Source organism: Poecilia reticulata, linkage group LG13, assembly GCF_000633615.1.
Source record: "Poecilia reticulata strain Guanapo linkage group LG13, Guppy_female_1.0+MT, whole genome shotgun sequence".
NCBI classification, from domain to species: domain Eukaryota; kingdom Metazoa; phylum Chordata; class Actinopteri; order Cyprinodontiformes; family Poeciliidae; genus Poecilia; species Poecilia reticulata.
This window is the reverse complement of record NC_024343.1, coordinates 12,417,136-12,443,937: the sequence shown is the minus strand read 5'-3', so window position 1 is coordinate 12,443,937 and position 26,802 is coordinate 12,417,136. Positions and strand designations below refer to the sequence as shown.

Sequence of the window (26,802 nt, the reverse complement as noted above, 5' to 3'; positions counted from 1 at the left end):
TGAAGTTCTTATTCCAGCCCTTTCTCTCTGCTTATCTCTGCATCCCTTTCTCATTTATTGTCCTCTTATCTGGACTGTTCCCTTCTCTCCCTTTCCTGAACAATTTCCTCATCTGGAGATCTCCACTTCTCCACATGGACTCTCCCAGAGTTTGACTGATTGGTATAGCCTTTGATCAAACTGCTTGAAAACCGCTGACACAGATGCAAAGGTTCACATGATGATGCGTAACCTCTTCTTTCTTTGCTTTTCTAGAAATCCAAGTTTGTAATATGTCTGTTCTAATGCAGATACTCCCTTTTAAATACATCAGAGTTTCTAGGAAGTTTTAAAGCTTCACTTCAAAATATAGAAGACAAGAGATTATCCAATTTAAGTAAGGTCATAGCTTGCATAACTCAGGATGGAGCGGGGATTTGAACTGGCAACCCACCGGTGACAGGACGAACCCGTATATCCTCACACACTGCTCCTTATGAGCCACTTTACAAAACTGTCTGAAATTTCAAACCGGGGTAAAAGTTATTCTCCTGTTCGTTATTGCCATTGCAGTGTCTGTCCTCACAGCAGATTAATGTCTCCATCTAGTTTTGGTAATAAGTTTATTTTCTCACAAATCCAAAGAGAAAATGTACAACATCATAAAGATAAGAAATGGCTTGACTGTAAGCAGCAGAAGCATTGCAGAACATTAACTCTCACTCCCTCATCTGCAGATCAATACGCCACATGGCCTCCATGGATGTCTGCTGTAATATCAGCTCTTTACAGTCTTTGGTGTTATTGTGCTCTAACTCATCCGCCCTCCTCTTTTCTCATCACAGGACTCAGCTTCTCAGTTCATGGTCCTCCATCGGTTCCAACGTTTTGGCTTTTGGGTCATTTCAAGTTGTTTTCCATTATCCGCTTTTGTTTCTCCCATCCCGTTAACAGGATTTTACTCATTTGTCACTGATTGAAGCATGCAGATTGATGAAATAAAGGAACATTCTGCAAATCTTTCATTTAACCACTAAAGCCTTTTTATACAATATTAGAAAAATATGAAAAGATGCTAATAAACAATTCAATAGTTTTTTAAATAAGAAAATTAACGTTTTGTTGCCTAAATTGCAGAAAATGCTTGATCATTTGATAATTTATAGCAAATTATATCTTCAGTTAAAAAATGTTAAATGCTCAGCTCTTTCTGACAGATTTACCATTAATACAGTCTGATCTGCTGATTAATTTTTGGATTAACTTATTAAAACTGGGTAGTAGACATTGCTCAATAGCAGCTTTCTAAAAAGAATTTGGACCAGGTGAAGCTAAAACTATGACACTGCCGGAGTTCTGCGTCGACAAAGACAAAGAAGGTTTTTCATCTTAAATGGAAAATATATCTAAATCTAAATGTTGTACATTATTGGCTTAATTACTGCTCTAAATATGTTGTTCTTTCAGCAAATGACGATTTCTTTAGTCTGCATACTCCAGATAACCATTAAATGAGTACTACATTAGTTAATGATTATTTCAATAATCAATTAATACCAAATTAATAATTTCAGCTCTAAGACATTTAGAAGCTTCAAAGTTATAATAGGAAAAAGAAAAAAGGCTGAGTGAGAGCTGAGAGATGGATATTCATGGCAAACAGAGAGAAGAGAAAGCAAAGGGAAAGGAAAGAGAGATAAAACAGGGGTAAGCAGAAAGATAGAGGGAAAAAAGGAGGAGGGGTGTAGGGTCTGTAGTATGTATCCTCTCTTTGTAATTGTGTTAACTGGCGGCTCCAAGCCTGGCCTCTTCAGCTGTCACACACACACACACGCACACGCACACACACACACACACACACACACACACACACACACACACAACACCTGTGCACAACTGATAGACAGCTCATTCATCACAATTAACCAATTACAGCCTCCGCCGGTCTGTCTGATCCCGCCTACAGCTGCACGGAAGAGAGGAGAGCAGGAGGGAAAACGGACAAGAGTACAAAACACAAACAAGGGCATCAATGCGAAGACAGCCATGTTGTAAAGTGAAGCTCCGACATGCACTTGCAGACTTTCTCTGCATGCATTCTGTAACATCCCTCTAATTGTCTCTGTTCAAGTGTGTACCTGAAGCCACGGTATTGATGGCTCCTTCCTGACCGATGATGTACTCCTTCAACCTCCTCTCCAGGGGGAACCTCCTCCTTTCCTCTGCCTCTCGACGCGCTTGCAGCTCCTTAAACTAAGCAGAGATGAAAAAGATCAGCTCACAAGAGAGTCAATGAGTCTGGAAGCAGAAGGAAATGTATGAGGGAGTATTGAGGGAAATCAAAGTGTAATAGGCTTTCAAACGGGGGCTAAAAGACTAAATAAATACTGTGCTTTTGCTGCTCAGTGCCGGTGGTGCAAGTTAGGAATGTGACTCGCTCGTCACGCGACTCTGACACGAACACCTGTTTCTCCCCGCTGCCAATTTTCTTATACGATTGACTGAGTCTCTCCTCGTCTCGGGTGTTTACATGTTTTACTGTTTATAAAATAAAAAAACTAAAAAAAACTGGGGACTTAAATGGTGTTGTTGCTCTTAAGTCATGAAAACACAATGACTGTTTTAAAATGTGTCAGATAGGAGTGGACTTTCTGCATAGTGAGACGAAATATCAAATTAAAGATATTTTTTTGGAAAGAAACACAAACAGCAAACAAGATGAGTGAAAGGTTCTTGAAACAAAATGAAAATTTCAGAACATCAAAATAAAAACTTGTTTTAAACATGAGAAATCTGAAATTGTAAGGAATGTGAATAAAGCAGTATTAGCGGTGTATTGCAGCAGACCTTTAATTTGTGATGTAAAGGAGGTGATGCATAACAAAACATGTAAGAATAAAAATGGACACTTTAGAAGTCCAAAATATTAATTCAGTATTATTGTGCCATACTCATGAGAGTTCCTACACATTTCATTAACTTCAATTCCCATACCTTTCAGACTCAGATTACATGTTTTTTTTTTCAATTATATACAGATGTATTCACAGAAGGAATTTTGCTGTTTGACTTAAATTCTTAAAAATTCAAGAAACACTGAAGAGTCACGGTGGATGATGGATACAACTTTCATTAGAATGGATAGAAAATATTTAAGCCCGAGTGATGCTGTAAAAACACACAGAAATCGCACAAAAATTATTTTTCTTCCAAAGTTTGGAAATCAAACGGGTTGTAAAACGCAAATATTCCCTCATATTTTATTAAATAAAAAGCATCTATCCCTTCATTTTATTTTATGATGTTTTAAATCACAAAGCTGCAGTGATCCGTTTTCTGAGCTCTTCATTTCATCACTCTCTTTAAAACCTTTCCTAACACAGGTCCTCCTCTACCTGTGCTTTCCCCTCCGATGCATTGTACTTCTTTAGTTTCTCCTTCTCTTTGTTTCTCACAGCCACCCCCTGACTCATTTATCCTTCTCTTTTTTTGTCTCCTTAGACTCCAGGTTTTCCCCCTGCAGTGGAGGCAAACTGTTTATTCTCTCTCTCCATCTTGCTTAGCTGCAGCCTGCTGTCAAGCTGGTGGATAACTATGGATAACTTGAGTTTTATTTAAAAAAAAAAAAAAAAAGAGACAGGACCTACTTGCACTACTATATAATGGTGAAGCATAAATGGACATATGGAGGAACTGAGCTAAAGAAGATGAAAGCAAAAAAAATGCATTTTTCACATTGTAAAACATGATTAATAAAGAAAGTAAATCCACTTTTCCAGCAGCAGGGATCGTTTTGTGTTTAAAAAAATGTCAAAATGTGTATCCCTTTCCCTATAAAGCAATAACAAGTATTTTCTTTGCGTAAAACCTTAATTATACATTATTCTTTGCACATCAGAGCTCAACTATAACCCAGGAAGCTTTGAAAAGTATATAGAAATGTCACAGGCTTGCCTTTTATGACATGTTTTACACAAGCTTATAAACAGCCTCAAAATCTAATAACACCTATCACTTTCACCATCTCCAGAGAGCTGTTATTGTAGAGCAGAGGTTACACATAGACGAACCACAAAAACGATCATTCTGCAAAGGATGAGAACAGAAAGTAGCAAACAGTATATCTTGAAACAACAAAGAAGTCAATTGTGCAACCTTATAAAACAAATAAATGTGCAGTATGGATGTCAACATATGTGACATCAAATGTAAATATGTGTATTTGAAAATAGAGCTAAATCTGGTAAATTAACTGAAAAGCTTTACCAACAGTTAACTATCCCTTATTATGTCTCAGTTGCAATTTACACCCATTCATAATCTCTATTGTTTATGCAGCTGGTAAGGAAAATCATGGAGTTACATTCAAAGTCTCGCTCTGTAAACTCATAGAAAGCAACTGTGTGTTTGCTGCTGTTTGTCAGAGTGGTGGAAAAAGTCTCACTAAAATGACCAGACTGTACTTCCTGGTAGTTGATGGAGGTCATAAAACCTTCAGCTTTGTCTTAGACTGTGGCAAAAAAACAAAAACAAAATTGATCTGTACTATGCTACCATTTAGATCAGAATTTACTCTTGAAATTTATCTTAATTTCCACTCCTTCAAACTCTGATCTGAAAGTCAACAGATGTTTACTGTATATCTTTTTAATCCTGTTCTTATACATTCTTATATTATGTTACTTACCAATTGGAATCCGCTGAAAATGTCAATGCTTCACCAAAACTACTAAACCTAAAGATCTTAAGGCGGATACAAAAATTAATTAAAATACTTCCAACCCAAAACAACATGTCCTCACCAATGACTTAGCTCAGTTCTCAATCACAGTTCTGACCCCAGTTAACCTCTACCAGCTTTTAAAACTTAAATACTCAATAGCACCTGTCAGTCATTGACGACACAGACACAGACCTCCTGAGGAGTGTCGGCCAGTGAGCACCATGTGAAGTCACTGAGACAGATGTCCATCGAGTGAATAGACGTGAGTATTTCAGACTAGGAAAACGGACAATTGGAAGGATAAAAACTGCTTGCAAATTGTTCAGAGATTAGATGCAAACAAAATGAAATGGATCACTGTGTTTGCATGAAAGTGCAGTGTGGGTTATACCTTGCCCTCCCACTCCTGCAGAACTGTGTTGACTTCTCCCTCCTTTGCATAAGCCCGGGCCATGTGTCCCAAACTATTGGTCTGCAGCGGGTTGGCACCTGTACACGATACAATACAAATTTACAGTTGATACATTATATCAAAATCAGTAACAGTTTAGTTTCAAGTTCTAATTTAGCAGCCATTTTTCGTCCTATTAAAATAATACAGACACACTTCAGCAGGAAGCAGAGATTGTCATTCTAGTGAAGATGGTGTTAAGAGGTCAAACTGGTTTAATGATTACTGAGGCCTTCTGCAGTGAGTCGGAAGGTCCATGCAATGGCTTCTGTAGGGGTTTTCATATCTGCAACGTGTGCCAATAATTCACCTATGATCTCTCCAACCAGGCACTAGGACCCTGGACTCTTGCACCAACTAAACACACAGCAGGTTGTTTAACCTTAGCAACAAGTTCAGTAAAAGGAAATAGTAGTTAATGGAGTAAGACTATGAATGCTGAATTAGCATAATGTCACCACAGGTGCAGAGTGTGGCAGCCCTAGATAGCGATTGGTCAGGAGGTTAAGTGTCCTCTGCATTGTGCTCCATAATTTTTTTCTATTTCTTAAGGATTTTATATGTTTAAGCCACAGAAAAACACATATAACTAAAATTGAAAGGAAAAGTACATGTGGCTTACAATTATTTTTTCTAAAACGTTTGGCATGTATTTGTATTTAGCCCTTTATGAGTTCACACTTTGGAAACCACAGGTACATCTCAAATTAGAATATGACATGAAGAGAATCATTTATCATATTAAGTGTACCTTTTGAAAATAATCTTTAAGCAGATATTAAGCTTTTTAAGGAGCCCACATTTCTGTATCTAAACCACCTTTTTATTGGTTTGCTGCAATATTAAAATTTTCTGATGAATTAAATGTTTGGGTTTTCATTTGCTGCAAGCAGAAAGTCAACATAAGTGACAGCAATAAAGGCTGAACATCAACTCTGCCTTAGCAAGAGTTAGTGTTCAGAATGATATATTTATATACCAAATATATCATTGTAATATCAGTGGGTGCAAATGATTGTAGAGTAATAGTTGCCTAATGTATTTCAAATATGAACTTGTATTTTTCATGCCAATATAATGTTCAGTAAGTTGGACAGTCTCATGGCAACAGATGCTCACAGTGGTTACAAATGACATTGCTTAATATGCTAGAGGTCACAGAGTGATGGAAGCACAGATGAGAAAGGGAGGAAAGAAGAAAGCAGGCATATGCCACAACTCATATAATCTTTGCCATATATATCAATAGTATTTCTAATATCATGCAGCCCTTAGTCTTGCCACAATTTCTCAGCTGAAATTGGATTTAGACTTTGACTGGGCTATTCAAAATACTTACATGGAATGGTTTAAATCAAATAATATGGACGCTGCAAAGTCAGATTACGAAGGGTTGAATATGTTATGCACATTTTAGATTTTCTTTGCTACAAAATTTTAAAAACATTTTCCTTCTAATTGAGATAAGAAAATGTTTTGTATCGGTCCCTCACAAAAATTCTAAAAGAAATAGATTGACATTTGTTGTAATAATATGAAAAGATTTAGGGGTAAGAATACATTTACAAGCACTGGACCTTTACAAGTCACATGATCACTACACACCATAAAATCACAGCAGATAGAATCCAACTACAAAATTTAAATGTCACTAATCTTTGGCATTTGAATTATGAGAATTTTTTATAAAAATAAAAATGTTTATGTATTGACACAAACCAACTGTATGTTTGATGTAATGAAGCCTGTAGTTATCAATAAGATGATTTATGGATTAAAAATGTATATTTGTAAAATGTTTACAAAAAGAGTGTAAAAATGTTTGATGTGAAATCTGTCATTAATGAGTAGTTGGTGATGGCTGTAGATAATCAAAGGGATTTGGAAGCAATATTAAAAAAATTACAATACCCATCATCCAAAGTTACTCTTTAGCAGAGATGGGATATAATCAATGCAGGTAATGGCTGATCTTATTACTCTGAGGCCAGACTGCAGAGACTAATAATCATTGTGTTGATTATTGATAAATCCTTAAATTTCACGACCCGCTCCCAAAGCTATCGATCCTGACACCAATACACCACTAACAGCCCCCCAAACAACAAAAACATGAGGGAGCAAAGCAATAAAGCACCCCACACCACACACACACACTATGGACATAATAAATAGCATCATTTAGGGCTTTAATATCAGGCCAACCCTCTGGGCCATAGCACTTTATAACAGGATCAACACTAACACAACTCATACAAGCAGACACACATACACACACATATCCCAGCTGAACATTGCCTTTCTCTCTCTGTCACCCACACACAATCACACACATCCCTTCATTAGGAGTGCTTTAGTTATGCCTATTAGGGTTCCCTCCTCTTTCCCATTTCCTCCTCCCTCTCTTTCTCTGCAGCTGGTGGGAGAGAGCCCCTGCTGGTCTTTATGCATATGTGTTGCTCCTGTGTCTGTTTATGTGCGTCAGTGAGCATGTGTGTGTCTCTTCTGGCCTCCCACCACCTACAGAGTTACCCATTACTCAGTGCCCCTGGCCAGAGGCCTGATGTGGAGCAGGGGGAGCAGCTAGAGAGCTGCTGCAGGTAGGGTGGGGAGACTGTAGGATGTGGTGAAGCCTGAGGGTCGGCCTGGAGACTGTGATGGATGAAGATGGGAGCCAAGGTCCAGCTCAGGCCAAAAGAGCAAACCCACAGCTACAGGAGTAACGTGGGTGCACGCAAACACAGGGGAAATAACAAGCTAAAGGAAAGGCATGAACACACACAGCGCATCAAGATAAAGACAGATAAGGAGAGCAAATGACACCTAACAAAACTTTTTCAACATGATGCAAAACTAAGAAGGACGTAAGGTAAATAAAGGAAGAATAAAAAGAAAGACATTAAAGGATGCAAGATTTGTCAAAACTGTTTAACACAAATCACAAGATCATACTTTATTAAAGTCTCTTGTTTTGCATAAATTTGCAGAGGGTAACAGCAATGAGGGCGATTGAAAGCTTGCTACGTTTTTGACTGTTATTGGCCGTGATGGTGGCGCCAAGCCAGCAAAAGGCCCCCGTCGCCCGGGCAACAACCAAATCTGTCATTAATCTGATTGTCTTAAAACAAATGTCCCTGCTTTGTGAAATTTCTTACCTTTTTAATTCAAAAATGTTTCTGCAGAACATTTGATCTGGTTAGACGAAGTGATTTGTTTAAGCGCACTCGCAGATGTGGGGTTGAGATGGGAGGGACGGGGGACAGAGCTTCAGATGCACCATCAATCATAAACATAAGCAAGACATTAATACAGGCTTTTGTGTGGGTTTGAGGTGGTTAAGGGTGTTTTGTCCAAAAAGGAATGCTATTTTATTAAAGATGCAATCAGCCTAAAAAGAAACAACTGTAAGTCGTCTCCAAGCTAAAAAAAAAAAAAAAGAAGAGAAAACAATCACAGAATGTATGAATATATATGTATGGTAACTGAATGGAAGTGTAAGTGTACAAACATACATGGTATATGTAATATAATATCATGTAAAAACACTTCCTGCAGTTGTGGAGATATCCCAAGGGCACGTTCTGTGTTCACAGTGCAACAAGGCCTAGCTTGTTTAAGAACAGCTCAGCTGCAAGCAGAGCAAGATACGTTGCCCCAGGGTGTGTGTGCATGTGTGGGTGTGTGTGTATGCTGGTGGAGCTGAGTCAACGACAGGTGTAAAGGGGGCTGGGAAAGATGAACAAATTATGCATTCTAGATGAGTTTTGCAAACCTTTTTATATCAATTATAGTAACTTATTCAATTGATAAAAGGAGTGAGGTTCTATTTTATCTCTCTCCGTTGTTTCAGTTATTTCTGTGACCATGGAAGCCATTCTCATTAATATCACTTATAAGTGTTTTTAAAACACAAGAACCATTTCAGACAAGAGGACAAAATGAAAAAAATTGTTTCAGTTATTTAAAGCTGATCCCAACAGTTCAGGAAAAAGCTGCTTTTTGACGTTTATTCCCAAGAAAGACGATGTCTTTTTCTCGAACAGAACATCTTGATTCAAATTTCTTAGTTAATTAAATAAATAAGAATTGTCCAGTATTTCAATTCCCAATCACATTATCCATAAACAGAAGATATAATGGGAACTGTAATAATATTGGGTGCACTAAATTGGTACATTTAAATTAAAAACAGCAGCACTAATTGGCCAGCCTAATAACAACAAAAAGCATAATTAAAAGAGAAAAAGCATTTTTATGATTTCATTTTTTGTTTTACAAAAAGAAAATCAGAAAGTGACATGTACGGTTGTTCAGTGTTCTGACTTAATGATTTGCAAAAGTATCTTTTGCTCCAATTACTGCTTTAAGTCTTCTTGAGTCGTCTCAACTAGCTTTGCACAGTAGTATGTCCTGAACCTGGTCGTCAAGGCACACACACTGGCCTGCATGCTTTATATGTTTCCTTGCTTTAACATGCCTGTTTCAGATGATTGCAGTTCACTAAAAAGTTATTAATCACCCATCAATTAAACTCAGGTGTTGGAAAACACCGATCTACAGAGCACTACTGTTTCCAATTCCTCTTTTCAAAATGTATCAAGTTCAGTCAGAATTGACAGAAGAGATCTATGAACTGAAGTTTTAATAGTCTTGCCAAAAATCCTCCTAGGTTTAGACCTGGCCCATTCTAACACAATGATTTAATATGATCTATGCCAGTGTTTCTCAATCCTGGTACTCGGAGCCGATTCGTCACATCACCACCTCCTCAGCATGCCATCAGGTGCTGTAGAAACCATTCATTTATTTAAGTCAGGCAAAAGCAAAACACCTAAAACATACTCCGATTCCTGATGCAAGTCTTTTGACGTCACCAACAACTTTTCTTTCAGGATTGATCATCTCCTGAAGAAGGCGCTCCTAATGGAAACCATGCCCACAACATGATGCTGCCACCACTATGCTTTCAGGAGCAGATGGCGTGTTCAATCTTTTACGTTTTCCACCAAACAGAGGATTCTGTATGTAGAGATAAAGTTCGAATTTTGGCTGAACTGACCAGGGAACTGTATACCGAAATCTTCAATACTTTGACTTTCTGGGATCCTCATAACTCTGAGGTCCTCCTTGGTCTCCAGGTTAGAATCTAATAGGTTTTCTGAGGTTGAGAGTATCAACCTACCAGCCTCCAGCAGCATGCGGACAGCGAGTGGGTCATCAGCCAGTGTGGCGTAGTGAAGCGCGGTGCATCCACGGAAACCAGCCCTGCTGCTGAGCCTGCTGCTGAATTCATCCTCTCTGGATACCAGCACTATATAAATATCGAGACAGAAGGGATAATGAACCAGAATCTAGAAGATCTTTCTTCATCTAGCAATTTCCACCCCCCCCCCAAATTTTATCTCCACTGTCTAACACCATAGTATAGTCCAGGTTATGTATTAGGAGATTTCTTTCTCTGTTCTTTGTAATAATGGAGATGCTTTATCACTCTGTCCTTAGTTGTGTTTCATAAAAACATTCATCTTTTGCCACTATTCTATCATCCATTTTTATTTTCTCTGCCTCTTTCCTCTCCTCTTGTGTCCATCAAAATATTTTATCACCTTCCCCTCCCTCCATCCTTATAACTTTGCCTCATCCATTTCCAGAGTTCCTCTCCACTCCTTGTATCTTTCTCCCACCCCATTCCCTGCAACCCCCTAAACATCCACATCTTCCTACTCCTCCATCTTTAACCTTCTTTTCATCCTTATTCTTTCAGTGCCTTCCTCTCTCCCTCTTTCCTTGCTTCATCAGTCTTCCCCATCCTCTCTGATAGTCTCCTTCTGCAGTGTGTGCATGTGTGCGTGAAACACAGGGTGGGATAATCATGGCTAACCCAATAAAGCGTCGCACAGACCCCCCTAGCCCATCCATCAGTGAGCGTCTGGGAAACGCTTCCCCACGCTACGCCGGCCCCACGTGGACCCAAACCTGACAGCCATATAAATGTCTGCAATATACATATCCCGTATAAATATGTCTGCAGAAACCCAACACAGACTGGATGGTGGGGGGTAAAGTGTCGCTGCATATGTGTGTGCACCCTCATGCATGCATTTGTGTGAGTAACTGAGTAGCTTGGAACAAAAACAAATAAAAAATACATTAGTTGTCACCGAATATATAAAATAAATAATACAGAAGGAATCGAACATGTGCATAAATGTAAATTCTTATGCAAATTATTACGTCTCATAATATCTGCAGGTTAGCGTGTGTAATAAAAACAACGCGCACACACAAACAGAAGGCAGCTGTGAAGTTTTGCTACCTTCCAGAGAGTGGATGCCTTTCTCCCTTGAGGTGTCATAAACGTTGTTGAAGTCGTCTCCGGCATTCGGGTCGGCTCCGGCTTCAAGAAGAGTTTTCACCGCACTGAAAAAAAATTGAAGAAAAGACACATTTCTTTTCTGCTTCCTAATTTCTGAATGCAGAGATTTTGTTTTAGGCTCAGGACACAAAGACATAATTTCAAGAAAGCAAGACTGCTCTACTTGGAAGACGTAAAAACCTTATGTAATATCAAATCAGTCACTAACCATTCACTAAACAGGTTTGACCATTTAAAGAAATTGCATGTTGTAAATTTTGGATGCTCATGGATATTTGTTTTTCTTGGCTGTTTCAGTTTGGACAGACCTATCTAAATGTTTCCCTAAAGAGACCCATTGGAAGTCAGGCTTGTTTATCCCCTCCTGATCATCGTTACTTTCATTTCTCTAAACTACATTTAGACATCAAGAGGCATCTCCTTGAAGATTTCTGTTCACTTTTCATTTTTTAGTCACATTTGGAAGTTTGTTTTTTCAATCCTTTTTCAACAAAATTGTTCGAGCTGTGTTGCTTCCTCTACCTGATTGTTCAATTGAGTAAGAATGAAGCAAAAAGCCTTGTATCTCCTCGTCTAAACTAAATATAAAGATGGAAAAAAAACAAAAAAAAACTGGCAACAAATTAACGAGAATCCCATATTAGACCTAAAGGTACTTCTTAGCAGCCTTATTCTGACCAGCAGCCACTTAACTTTTAAACACTGAGACACTTTAGTGTCGTAATATGTTCAACTCTAAGTTTTTAAAATCGTGCTAAATCAGAATCCACAGCAGCACTTTCAACTAAAATTCAACAATTAATGGGTTGAATTCATTATAGAGTTTTATGTTGGGGTAATTTTTCTGTGACTTTGAGTAAACACAGTTTTAAATGTTTTTTTCTATATTCTTATCTTACAACACATTCATAAACAATGTGGCTTCTTTTCCATGTTTTCTGAGGAAAGTCAGATGGAATACCAGACTTCTCATCTTTTTCATTGTGACCTTTTCTTCCTCAGATATCAAAACACAGAAACATGCAAATGCTCAGTTTGTCAAACTGACCGTAACACTTTCGCCTGATTCGGTTCCATGTATTCTATCTCATTATGGTGGATTCACCCCAATGCCTACATCCTCTTTTTTTCTTCTTCAGTTCACAGTTGTATGTCTTGTAACACATACATATGTACAGAGAGAGGGGGCAAGGGTCGGGCCCATTTCCGGCACTGATGGGGGCCCGTGTGATGAGGTGGGAATGTGTGTGTAGTAGCCCTTCACTGGAGCGGACCGCCTTTTAAAGCAAACAACCACCTCAGCAACACCACTGACTGTGACCTAGCGGATATTTCAGGTACCATCTCTCCATCTAAGCTCACTTTTATTCTTTACCATGAACGTGGGCATTGGCTTTGACCCTGAGACACACATATTTACGCATGAGCACACAAAAACAAAAATATTCTCAATGTGTGCTGTCAGGGTTCACAGCATGAGTGGGGTGGTGGCTAAAAACATCACCCCTGAATGTGTGTTGCTGCAGCCATGATTGTGTAAAGCTGCAGCTTCCTACACACAACTCAAATTTGTTAGGTGTTAATATAAAATGTGACTATTCTACTACAGTAAGACTTTGAATATAGAAAATGTAAAGAACAAAGCAAGAAAGGAAGGAAGAACAGACAAATGGATGGATGATTTACATAATAATTGACACTAAAGTTTTGACTAAGACCAAATAACAAACCTTAAAATGTAATTCAACTTTGGACATGTTTATGAATACGGCCTTGGGGTTCTTCTGCAAAGTCGTGCAGAATTTATTTAGACCATATAACAAAAAAAAGTAGATGCTTAATAATAAGAGATGACCCTAAACCTAATTGTGTGACTTTTATACCATATGGATTTTTATTTATCATTTTATTAAGTTCTATATTTAAAATATCTATCAAATATTATTTTTAAAAACTTAGGCCTAAACCCATGTAAATTTTAGTATTTCTCTCTAATCAACCAGTCTACAACACCTCTTTAAATTATGATGCCATTGAAATTTAGGTTTATAATGACTTTAAATACACAAGCATTCTGAAAGAATTATCTGCTTGCAAGCTTAATCTTTTACATTTTTTATTTTTCATAAAATCCAGATCATGGGTACTTCTGGTTATTTGTAATAAAATAGAAGAACAAATGAAACAGGCAGGGTAATAAGGGGGTGAACCTTTTGGACAGGTCTTTGTGTTTGACTTGGCTAAAGGCTTATAAAAATCATCAGGGGTCTCCTTTTGTTACTGTATCAATGTTGCTTGGGGTGGGGATGGGGAGAATGACCTACAGAGGGCGTCTCTCTCATCCTTGCAAGCACTTCTACAAACACATGGAAGACGCCTTTTGAAACAATTTCAAACTAAGTTTGGTCACACCAGGGTGGGCAGGGCTGTGTGAAGAGAGGAGATGGTCTGAAAAGGTTTAATGGTATAAGAAAGGTAAACACAGGGGAAGATAAAGAGAGGAAAACCCCGGAGAAGGATGAGGAAGGGATAAAAGGAAGAAAACAATGCTAAAGAGAAAAAAGGGATGGAGATTTAATTAAGCAGGACAGTACTAAAACTAATAAGCTTTTAAAAGCAGTTTATAGTTTTACTAATCAACTGATGATCAAGTGTCTAAGTTTATTTCAGACAGTCAGGAGAGGACTTACAGCTCTAATTTGAGCCCAAACTAAAGACATGAAAAGGTTAATTAGGTTTAACTGCAATGTTAAAAGGACAGAACCTCATATAAAAGGTAAATTATCTACCAACCTTAGTCTTTTAAATGTTATGTTTGATTTAGCAGTGCAGTCAAAGCCAATGTAAGAATCAGTATTTTATTAGCCTCTTGTGTACACAAGGCTGTTCAATAAAATGTCCATGTTTGCCAAAGCTTAGCAAATCACTTATTTTGTGTTTGTGCTTTTATTTTTTTCATTATGTTGGAAAGAAACGAAAGATGGATCGCTCACGCGTTGCAGTAGCACTGCTAGTTGTGGTCCACAACTACTACTAGTTGTGGTCCATTGTGATGATTCATTGTTACTCAAAAATCAAGAAGTTAGAGTAAAGTCCAGTTGCGCCTTCTGTTCTCTCCCTGAGCTCTGCGGCCAGGTGAGAGGCAGCCAGACACGAGGGCTGGTGTTTGTGTTTTATCCAGCCCTGGAGGGAAGACGGGAAACAAAGACTTCCGCCTTCCTTGTTCTATAACCAGACACCGGAGCTGAACTGACCATCCATGTCTCAAACCACCTGGACCAGAAGATGGACCTCACTTGACCCCGCCCTCACCTAATTCGTATCTGGGGTCAGAGAGACGTAAACTGTTTCTCTGCACTTGATTAGTATTTGTTACTAAATTTCAGCAAACAGCGAAGCACATCCAGACATTCACAGCATCACATCAGGCAGATAGTTGACTAAATCCGAGTATGTTTTTCTGTAAATTACAGGCAGAATTAGTCAAACACATTGCTTGTTTTAAAAATTGTAAAACCTATAAGAATTCAAGAAGACGCAACTTTTCTTCTAAAATCAGTTAAGAAAAATTGAGCTTTAAATAAAACAATTCCAATAGCCCTATCTGCTTAATATGACATTAGTATAATTTCCGAACAATCTTAAGTCATAACCCCTTAAATAGTGCAGCGTTATGTGCCTTTAAAAGTTGGGTACTAGTAGACACGTCTGAAATTATGTTCAAAATATGGTATATGATTATGTGACAAAGCCAGACATTTCCCCAAAAGCTTAAGTTTTATAGAGACCAAAACCTAGTCCCAAAACTATAATCCCTCTCTATTCTCACAAGCCCACTCATACACTCATTCCCCTACTCCTCTGCTTCGTTTCTGTCCCACTCCCACCCAGCCAGTCACTCGGCCGGCAGTTTGGAATGGTCAACAGGCGTTACACTTGGCTAAACCCTTATTGTGCACGTGAATGTAGTGAGGGAGGGATGGAGGAAGAGAAAGGAAGATGGAGATGTGTATTGTGTGTTAAAGAGTGCAAACAGAGGTTCAGGCCATACGCCTCCCCGATTTAATTCTACATCAAAGCTAAGCAAACACACACACCCCCCACAGCCGATGTCTTACCCTTAACTCCTCCATAACTCCCTCCAAAAGCCACGCCCAAACCCTTGGATACAAGTAAGGCTGCATTTTGGATACTACCCACTCCAACATTTTAACTAGGAGAGTTAAGTGGTGAAATTCTGGAAATATTTAGCTCCAAAAACCACTTTGAGTCCAGAAAAACAACAACATTACAAGTGAAGAACAGAGTAACTCAAGAATGCGATAAAAACTGACATTCTGGCTACAGGCAAGATCTTGTTCATGACTAATGTTTCTTGTGTTTTCACTTAACAGCTGCAAATAAAGTTGTGTGTGGCTGAGTAATAGGCAGTTGGCCTGTAAGATATTTGGTATAACCTCCCCTTGTTTCCTTGCTTATGTGTGGCTGTTATGTGAGTGCACATAAAGTGTGCGTGGGTGTCTGTGCGTTCGATATGAGTGATGCGTGAGGACCAATGTTCTGTCTTCCCTGCAGCAGTGACGGCACACTGGGGGGTTGGAGGACTGGATTAAACACAGAGGAGTGTCTGTCTTGCTGAGTTATAGCGCTCATAACACAAACACACACGCAAACACACAACCTGCAGTGACACACAGACATTGGGTGGAGAGACGCAGACAATCAAATTTGTATCCAAAAACATTTGACACACCAAGAGTCACGTCATTAAACACAAAGTGACACACAATCAATATGTTATCCAGATACAATCAGCCAGCACAAGAGATCTGAATACCGGGCACAAACACATTTTTCACCTCAAAATTCCGTCTTCTCTAGAATCAAAGGAGAGGTGGATGGGTGGAGGGATGGATGATGTACAAACTTATGAATGGGCAGACAGATAGATGTTGCAGCAGGACAGGAAACAAAGTCTGGGACTTTTATGTGTTAATTTTGATTATTTACTTTGTTTAATTTTTTTTTAAACTCATTTGCATTTTCTCTCTTTTTTGTACAAAGTTTCCATGCATCTGCTTGTATCTGGTAAAGGCATTAATCTGACGCATAGACATAAGTGGTATCCACAAAAAACAGCAATGGATGACAAAATTGCTTATTTTTGCAAATGTAGTTCTTTTTCTGCCAATTTTTGCTTTAAAAGACAATCTGATGGGATGTTGGAGAGAAGGCTATTGTTGTACGCAGAAAAGAGGTGGCCTATTACCAAAAGCTATTCAAGCCTAAAATACCATCTTAATGCAAAACATGTAGACCCCCCCTAAAACTAATGTCAAGGACCACAGTCTACATTTCTAATGTATTTTTTTCAAAGAAGCTCTATAAATGATCTGGGGTTCCTGAAACACTTGAAAACTGAATGTTTTTAATAGCATTTTGCATCAATCTGATGGTCAATTAACTAAATAACAGAAAAAGTATTTATGAGCTCATATATCTATTTATTCAATAATTTAACAACAAAAGGAATTTTTGAATGGAAAATGTTCCTCAGTATACAGTTTCGATTACAAACCCCGCAATTAACTCGACTAAAATGTTTATCAAATCCCACTGCTACATATGTTTATTTTTTAAATATGTGCTTCCACTTATAACAGCCAAAGCGTGTCTTCTGATTAGTTATTTTAAATATGTTAGAAACCATGAAAAATGTTTTGTTTCAGATGTTTCTGAATCTCAAATCAAGGACAATAAAACTAGTTACTATTGTCCATCAAAGCAAGTCCCTTTGCAGCTATTTTCATATTCAGATTTCACATAATGCTTCTCTCTCATGGAGACCCTTTAACCAGTAAAGTGACCTCAGAGTCCTGATGGAGCAAAGAACGAAAGAAAGAAAGGCTGGTTAAATTGGATTTGGCCCGGCCTTAACCTCAGCCCCTCTCTGTGTTATGTGTCTTCTGTGGGCCAGGAGGCTAATTTAATTTGCAGGGGAGCAGGATGGGGGTATGGGTAAATGCCGTCTGTCAGTCTGGAAGTTGCACTTTGCACTCCTGAAGATGTAACAGTAAGAACTGCAGCAGAAACACGGATGACATATGTTCGCACTGTAACCAACACTGGCAGCTGTCTTACTCTAAACCAGTACATCACTCTTACGTGTGCAAACAAAAGGAGGCGAGTCAGAAGTTTAAACGGAACTTATTCAGGAGCTTAAGATGGCAGAAACAGTCACTGACCTGTGCTGTCTGTTCATTGCAGCCACCATGAGAGCGGTCCATCCCAGCCGGTGACGATGATTTGGATCCACCCCTTCTTTTATTAGCCTGAGGGGAAAAAAACAAAGTTTTATTTTACAGTCATATTATCCATGACAGAAGATTGCAGATGGGAGTAGACACAGCAAAACACAACACAAACTCTTCCAATTTTAACACGTACTAAAATATTTAAAGAGAAAAATATAAAAATAAGAATAAAGTTAGACGAAATGCTTGAGTATTGTAATAAAGACACTCTTGTCCCAGTTTTGACGAGTTAATATATCTATGACCAGACCAGGTGTGTGTGTTTGGGGGTGGTTTAGCCTCAGGGTACACCATCAGGTGCTGCGGTGCCACTGTCCCCCTGGATGTGACTGTGTAAGGAATCCTTCTGTCTCGTCTCGTGCAGATCAGACAGGCAGTGTCGGTGTTTACAGTCAACACGGTGGCCTCTTTCTGGTCTGCACTCAGCTCCGATTCGCTCTGGCTCCGTTTTCACTGTCTGTTCTGCATGAGGTAGCAGGGTTAGGATATAGATCTAATGGTTGATGCTGCAGCTGCAGATTGGCTCCAGCCAAAATGCACAGATCTTAAAAGTTAAAGGCGGGGCCAGGATAGTAGCTAAAACAATTTAATCTCACTGAAAAAGGAATACGGCACTGGACCAAAATCTACTTTAGATAAATTGGACTTCTTGAAGCCTAATTGGTATTACTATGCACAACTGTAGCTCAGTGGTAGAGTGGTTGTCTTGCAATTGGAAGGTTGTAAACTTGATTCCAGCTTTCTGCTCTCATGTATTGATGCATCACTAGGTAACCCACTTAATCCTAGGTTGCCTACCAGTCGGTGTATAAATGTGTGCATGTTCGTTAGTGTGACAGTCACTGTAGTGTAAATCACTGAGTCGAAAGTACGACTGGTAAAGGCTCTATATAAATTCAATCCATTTACCATTTTATTTTCCCATATTTCAGTAATTGTACTTTGTGATCCAATTGAAATCTACATTAAATATCAATAAATACGATCTCACTAAAAATATACCAAGTCAAACTGAAGTATACTTCACTCTATATGGGTGTCAAACAGCAGGCCTATCGGCCCAGTGTCCTCCACCTTTTAGATGTGTGTCTAGTTCAACACACCTGAATCAAATGGTTGAATTACCTCCTCTGCATACAGTCAAACTCTTTAGTTCTACTAATGACCTCATTAATCCACTCAGGTGTGTTGAAGCCGAGACATTTAAGAGTTACAGCACACCGGCCCTCAAGGACTGGATTTTGACACCAATGATGAAAAGGTTTCCATCTATTTTTTCAGATCAAAATTCCAAACTTTCTCAAAGTCAAATTTCTAGTAATCAGGCCTATTTAAGCCTACTTTACCATAAAAGTATGCTAACATTACTGTGAAGATAAAGAGTGGATGTATGGAGGCACAGATGGATGGACATATGGACTTTATCCATATTCATCCAGATCTGGAAAATACTCAAATTCAATACTTTTCCGGACTGTACAGGATCATCTTCCATTAAATGTTGCATCGAGTTAAGCTACTGCTGAAGAATCATGTTGCATGTGTCTTACCAGAACCTACCTTTTAGTCCTGTAACTACGCAGTCCAAATAGAGGCAATAATTCCAAGAGTAAACAAACATCAAAATATATGTAATAGGGAATATGTTTTTCCATCAGCACAAATTGTATTTAAAATGTATGCAAAATATATTTTTGTAACTATGGAGTTGAGTAAGTTAAGGAACAAACCTTTATTCAGTGATGAATTTTTAAAAGCCTTTAAAAAAGGAGACCTCGATTTGAAAGAGTGCCTCTCAGTAGACACACCCTGACACTCCGCCACTTCTGATAACTCAACCAAAGCACTTAACACATCTGTGACCTGCTGAATGGCTGACTCCCTGCACTCTCACCTACACCATCTGCCACATGTGGACAGGTAACCCAAGCCTGAAAGTGGAGACACACATTATGCACACACTCAGATACGGGGATTTAAATACCAACCAGAATCAGAACACATACAGCCAGCTCTAAAATAAACATTTATAGTATCCTTATATGAATATCATGCATAAATGAATAAATGATGGAAAATCAGATTAACATGACCAGCAAATTTAAAACGTGCATCAGTTATCATTTTTGGTATATGTATCTTACAATTGGTATTTTAAAGTAATTTTCTGCTAAATAAACTATCATCAATAGAAATCTGACTAAGATCTATAAAAATGTTGTCATCCTTTTCACAAAAGTAAGAGGAAAAAACCCTAAAGTTTGAGATCCATCCTAAGAACATTTTCTGCAGAAACAGATGGTCCTACTCTGCCACCTGGTGGTTTGTAATAGCTCTACAACTGAAGAACAGTTTAGAATCGGCTTTCACAACAGTAGATGATCCTGACTGTTCTGGAAACTGTCCACACAGCATTTTATTTGTGACCATACAGGCTGAATGTGACAAACACATTGCGCTGCACTGTAAAGATCACATCCAATGAACATGCTCAGAACTCAAAAAGGGAAAGTGAAATTATATGTTTGAAATTCCTGGTGAAATTAAAATCACTTTCCCATCAAAAGAAAATGTTGCAAAGCAATTATGTCTTATTGATTATGTTTTCCCTCCAAAAAAGAAAAAGTAAGGAAGCAAATGCTATTTATTTATGTCAAACCTTTGAATGTAAAACTGACAAAACAGTTTTATTAATGAGTTTGATGTACAAAGAACATGAACAGAGGTTTGAGAAAGCTATTCAGAACACAAAAAAAGTATTACGACACAGCTGCAATAGAAGATATCACTCAACAATCTTAAAAGATTGTGTAATTGAGGCAAAAAAACAAAACTCAAAGAATGGGAGAAATCATATATTTTTAAACAAATCTGTTAGTTCAGGTTGTAAATTTGAGGTGAAAAAAAAAATCTGAATTACCACCTATACACAAGTGATATTAGTAATGGCTCAAGATTACTGTAATTTTACAAAGTTACACCAAACAATTATCTATTTATTATTAATAGTAATAGTTTCCAAATCAACATTTATGATTTTACAGCTATTTTTATACCAATAGCTGAAATACAGCTCATCATTTATTTTGTTGAAATAAAACATCCCGTGAAGCATCCAAGTGATTGCGTGAGTGTAGTTTTCAGTGGTTGTATGACGCTGTCACAAAGACCTTTTCCAAGATGTAAACTATAACAAGAGACTTTACGAAACACTAATTTAAGAAAGACAAATAAATGGAAAATTCTCTCAATATTTTCTAAGATTCTGACACAAATTTGTATATTTTGCTACCAGTAGCTGAAATAATGCCAATGACTTATTAATGTACAATAAAGCAGGTGAGTGTTTGTGTGTGAACTTGTGCTGTACCTGGACACATCCTGTGCATTATTGGTTCTTGCTGCCTCAAGAAGAGAATCATCTGGTCATTTCAAACGCACAAGAATAACATTAGTACACAGTAGAGAGTGTGTATGACCAGTTATTGCAGTTAATTGTATTTCTACAATATTTGTAAACTTTTCAGTGTACTTATGTGCAGTATTGAGAACACGACAACTTAACGCGTGTGTACCTTTGTTATCGGAGTCTTTCCTGAGGCAGAAGGCCACTGCTGCGGCTGACAGCACACCAGCTGAGGCCAGTCCTGCTCGGCTGGCACCCCCACCGCTCTGCCTGCTGTCCTCCCAATACTGGTTATTTTGGCGCCCTCTACTGGCCAAAGCCGCCCAGGAGCTACGGCGGTTCTCCAGGTTTGACAGCCATCTTGGGGCGAGGTGGTGGTACTGCACCGATGGGTTCACGCTGGTAACAGCAGTCTCTTCAGACAAAATCCCCCTCCTGGATACACGGGACGTGGATACGATAGGGTTTCGGTTGGTCTCCGCCTGTGTTTCGCGGAAACATTGGCCTGTGGCTCCACTGGCGCTGGTCTGGAGCACGCGACCGCACGGTGACAGGCTGCGCGACCTTCGCGTCAGCAGCCTGGTAGGAACGGATGATAACATGGCGATAAACTCACCCAAAAATTATGAGGTAGATGAAACCCTCAGTGAGAGAGCGACCCGTAATTAGTTTGACACTCTAAGTGGAAAAACGCCGCGTTGGTTCAGGTGTAGCTGCCACCGTTCTTCTGCTTACAGTCAGGTAGTAAGCCGAAAATAGCCGTTTCACCTCATCCTATTCTTTACGTCACTGGATGTTGTGCATTCTGGGAAATGTAGTTCTCCTACAAAAGTAGCAAAGCGGTGGTTATAATAAAATGTTACCTTACGGAGCCCTGCTTAGTCTCTGAACATTTTTTTATGTTTTGGTTTTGCCTAGTGGACTATCCATTTTGGAGGGGGATTTTTTTTTAGGCCTGAATAAATCTGAATTACATTAATGGGATGGAAAAATAATCAACTGTGTGTGTTAATGACTTTTTAATAGCTAAAACTGCATTTAGAGTTTAGTATTTCGAACATTCATTCATCTTTGTTATGTATGGGCAAGTTTTAAATTAATGTTACTCATTAAAATAATAATAATAATAAAAATACGTTCCTATATTCTATGGAATCTTTAAAACTGTATATTCTTTGACCTAAAGAGACAGATGGAACAGAGACATGTTTGTTTTGATTTCCAAGGACTCACTTCAATTACCTTATGCGATTGCTGCTTTTTTTTAAAAACTGAAATGAACAGTTTTGTATTACAGTGCAGTGAACATTGAGTTCGAACACCACCAGATGGCGGCAAATTACAATTGTTAAGGTGCATCTCTGTGTTACCTGGTGATGGACTGGTGACCTGCCCAGACTGTACGCTACCCCTCACCCATGACCACTGCAGATAAGCACCAGCCCCTTCACAAACCTGCAAGGATAAACCTTATAAACAATAAAGCTTGTACATCAATTTATGTTAATTAGAACAATCAAAATGACTATTTTTCAAGTTTTATGGAATTTGTTCTTTAAAAAGCTTCCAGAAATAAAAGGTGGATCATACCGTTTGCAAAGATGACTGGGCTAAAGCTCAAACTTAAGAGGAAATGCAGTATATCTTAGGCACTTCCTATTATTATGGTCTGCTTGAAATAAATAGCATCAATGTGCTTTCTTAGTCTTATCTGATTGCTTCCTGTCACAGATTTGATTCTGCTGTGGATAAAAACGCTCTAATGTAGCGGTTCTCAATGTGGGTGGTACCGCCCCCCAGGGGGCGTTCAGAGGTCGGCAGGGGGCGCTGGCGGACATTTTTACAAAAGGGGGGCGCTGGAAGTTCTTTGGGGGGCGTTTGGTCGAAGGTAAACTTTACACCTTACAATCACAACAATACCAGTTTAGACTTTGAGCAACTTGCTAAAACTGTATTTTGTAACATGCTTGGCTGCAACTGTATCGATGGCAGCTCTCCTTCTAGTGTTTCTGTTATTGGCGCAGCTCCGCCGTCCTGCTACTGGTAGCTTCACCACATCAGGTCAGCGTTACACCGGCTGATGACGTTGCTGTCATTCACTTTGTCTGGTGTCTGATTTTCAAATATTTTGTTTTATTGAGGATTTTTGTACATATGTTTTGGCAGTTCTGTGATCGTGTCAAAGCAGCAACTCATATTAAAAAGTGTTTTATTTCCGTTTGAAGGCTGCCTACTTCCATGGAAGGACAACAGAAAATCGCTCTTATAAACATGTAATTACTAAAATCACGATAACCTGACTTTGTATCCCTCTGAAAAATGAACCCATTTAAATAAAGAAATCCCTCCATGGGTGATTCCATGATAGAGAGCGTTCATTTTATAGCGTTAACACCGGTGCTGAAAGTGGTCCGGTATGAAACAGGGGTAATAGAACAACACAGCACTTTTAAATTTAAATAATCAGAATACAGAAATTGTTTCCGTTGTTTTAAAAGGTTTATGTCAGTCTGCCTTTTCCCCATCGATACGCTTCCCGACCGCTGCGCACCTTAGGGGGTAAAAAAAAAAAAAAAAAAAAAAAAACGACGCGCACATTGCGCAAAACTCTGAAACAGGAGAAGCGGGACGACGAAAAACGGATAAGACGGAGCGACCAACTAGACGTGAATTATGGAATAAAAACAGAGAATCCGAACCTTACCAGTGAAAATTACTGATGGTGAGCGTCAATAAACGATAAAATAAATCTAGCAAAAGGAAAGAAACTAAAGTGGACATAGCAATAAACCAAGAGAGGATAATACTAATCAAATGAAACTAAATGGAAATGAATGAAGAACAAAATGCAAGAATAAACTAAAAACTAAAGTAAATACAGAGGAATAAACTTGTATGGCAAGACCTTTCGAGCAATACTTAATACAGAGGATATGGCAAGAATAAACAGACACTATTTCCAGATAAAAGGTAAAATAATATTGTTGAAGTGCCATGAGTTTGTTGAAACCACATCTAGTACTGAGAATAAATATCTTACAGACCATAACAGTAAAGAACCTATCACTTATTAATGTTTTTAATTAGATTTGATATATTTATTTCTTCAATATTATTTTTCATGTCAGTGTTAATGTCATGAGGCTAATGACTCCATGACACTTTCAATTTGACTCATTAGGATTTGATTAAGAACCAGATTTGTTCTTTGTTATTTCTGTCCAGTAAAACTATTAATCTATAAATAAATAGACAGGTCTATATAAAGATATAATCCATGTTTCTGTCTTATATTTGTACGGCATTAAAAGGACCTGTAACTTTTGTTTTTCCACTGAAAGCTCTGGTTTGCACAATAAATGCCATGTGGGTGAAGTTTTATGGTTGATACTCTGATGTCCCATTCTCCTGAAGGCAGCACAGAGCTGCACCACCAGAAACCGACAGAAACACTGAAGAGAAGAAGAGCTTGTAGTTACAGTTCTATCCATGTTTTAATGTTGCAGAGCTCAGTCGTTTTGCAAATAGTTAAAAGTTTAATTTGGCATGTTGAACATCTTTTATCTGGTCATTTTGTGGAAGATTTAACAACTAGAAAATGGCACAAAATAAGAATATTTTTTCCACTCTGATTGGCTGCTGTTAGGCCTACACATTTTAACTTGAATGTTCATTGCATTTTTCATAGACACCTGTGAAAATAATTTCTATTCCCATGGCTTTTTTGTTCTCTGGGAAATTATTTTTGATGATAAATACAGAAACAAGCATAAAAAATCAGAACATCTACAATAGTGAGAGTAATATTAATGATAAAATAATGGTCAGTGCAAAGTAGCCTGCAAATTCTTTGGTGGAAGGCGGTGAGGGACCTGGATAAAGGCTAGGGGGGGCGCTGGACCGAAAAAGGTTGAGAAACACTGGTCTAATGAATTTACTATGAAAGCACTATACAGATACAATTAATCAGAAACAAGTCATGCAGAGATTTCTTTTAGATATCCATATTGGTGGGCATTTTCTAAACCTAGCCCTCTCCAACTAAGCGCACATATTTTTTGCCTCAGAATATAAGCCTCTGTGGACTTCCTTCTGTGGAGTATAATGTTCTAAATTGTGTGCTGGCAGTAGACTTACTGTCCCTCAGCAGACATGAATCATCGAGAACAACATACTCTGCCAGCATAAATCTGCAGGCACCTTTCAGATGTGTCACTGTGGGTTTGCCGTCATGGATACTTGACATTCATTCCCTCCAGCAAACACATCTGTTATGACACTCTGAATAGATCAGCTTCTGCAATAGGCTGTCCCTGTGAGCCAAAACAGCATGTTCCTGAAAAGTGCTTATCTGAGCAGTTGGCAGGTGTAGTTAATGGCCATTAATACATCCGTGCCTTTGGTTCTACAATTAAAAAAACTGAACTGGCATGAGCAAATTGACATTATATGACTGGCACTGTGGTTTTATGCAATCCTCACAAAGCAGTTGAAGTATTGAGTAAACTATATGAACTTTGTAGGATGAAGGATCTTTAAGGAAAAATTTTTCAATAAAATCTTAAAAGGAAAATGGATATCTGTCATTAAAACCTAAACTGTCTGGCAGATAATTCTAGCAGACGGATATTTAAAAGACCTACCTCCCAAAATGTTAGAGGTCCAATAGGAAACACAGGCAATGTCACAGAATATTTATTAAAAGAAACCCTGTTTTTAACTTTAAACTTCCCGTCTGGTCCAGCGGACTGCAACCTGCAGCTCTGGAGCTACAAGTGGCTCTTCAGACCCTCCAATTTTTAATTCCTTTGCCCAAAAGTTATAACCAATTTAATTATTTAAAATATATAAAAGCAGCAAATAAGAGCTAGCCTTTGGAGTTTTATTCTAGCTTCAACTTTTTTAATATTTTTGTAAAGTTTTTTTTTTGTCTTTAGGTTGCAAACTAAGCATTATTTTTAACGTTTTCATTTCAGTTTGAACATTATGTAACAGGAAAAGCTTTCATACACAGTAAAAAAAAAATTCCTTAAATAAACAGGAAAATGTACTGGTAATTTTCTGCCAGTACATTTTCTGTTTTTTTACAGAATTTCCAGCAGAATTGTTTTTCGTAATTTAACAGATTTTTTTTCCGTAATTTAACATCTTTTATAAACAACCAGGTCATGTAGCAGTTCCATTGACACTTTGCCCTACGCCTTTTAAGAGATGGAACCCAAATAACAAATAAAAATGGGTAGGGCGGTAAAGTGGAGGGGCCAATGGTTCCCTGGCCGTCCTATTACGCTGCGCAAATTAGACTTGTGGGAATAATGCATTTAGTGCCCACAGATTTTTTTTTTCATAGCGCATGCTCACTGTGTGCTATTATTAGCCCCAGCAACAGTTGCCATGCTGCTGACAATGATGTCATCACATGACTTCAAATGATGTCTGTGTCATGAGGGCCTTCTAAGGTTGACTTTGTGATGTCATAGAGGCCATGACATCACCAACTGATCAGTTAATTCTCTGATCAGTTAACACAAATCAGTTAAGTCAGTCAGCACA

General features: G+C 38.3%; 1 protein-coding gene across 2 annotated transcripts in view; it reads right to left on the bottom strand.

Moving 5' to 3' along the window:
- The window catches only part of clpb (ClpB family mitochondrial disaggregase), a 34,150-nt gene extending 12,106 nt beyond the window's left edge, over window positions 1–22,044 (bottom strand). Inside the window, exons 1-7 of one of the 2 annotated variants that reach the window (XM_008425469.2) lie at window positions 21,419–22,044; window positions 21,214–21,265; window positions 17,775–17,861; window positions 11,470–11,573; window positions 10,336–10,464; window positions 5,094–5,191; window positions 2,118–2,232 (exon numbers count right to left, since the gene is read on the bottom strand). In XM_008425469.2, coding sequence (XP_008423691.1) covers window positions 2,118–2,232; window positions 5,094–5,191; window positions 10,336–10,464; window positions 11,470–11,573; window positions 17,775–17,861; window positions 21,214–21,265; window positions 21,419–21,851 — 1,018 coding nt within the window. In that variant the 5' untranslated portion in view covers window positions 21,852–22,044. The remainder of the gene's footprint in view (window positions 1–2,117; window positions 2,233–5,093; window positions 5,192–10,335; window positions 10,465–11,469; window positions 11,574–17,774; window positions 17,862–21,213; window positions 21,266–21,418) is intronic. The other variant, XM_008425468.2, reaches the window with a different exon arrangement.
- Window positions 22,045–26,802: the final 4,758 nt, after the last annotated feature.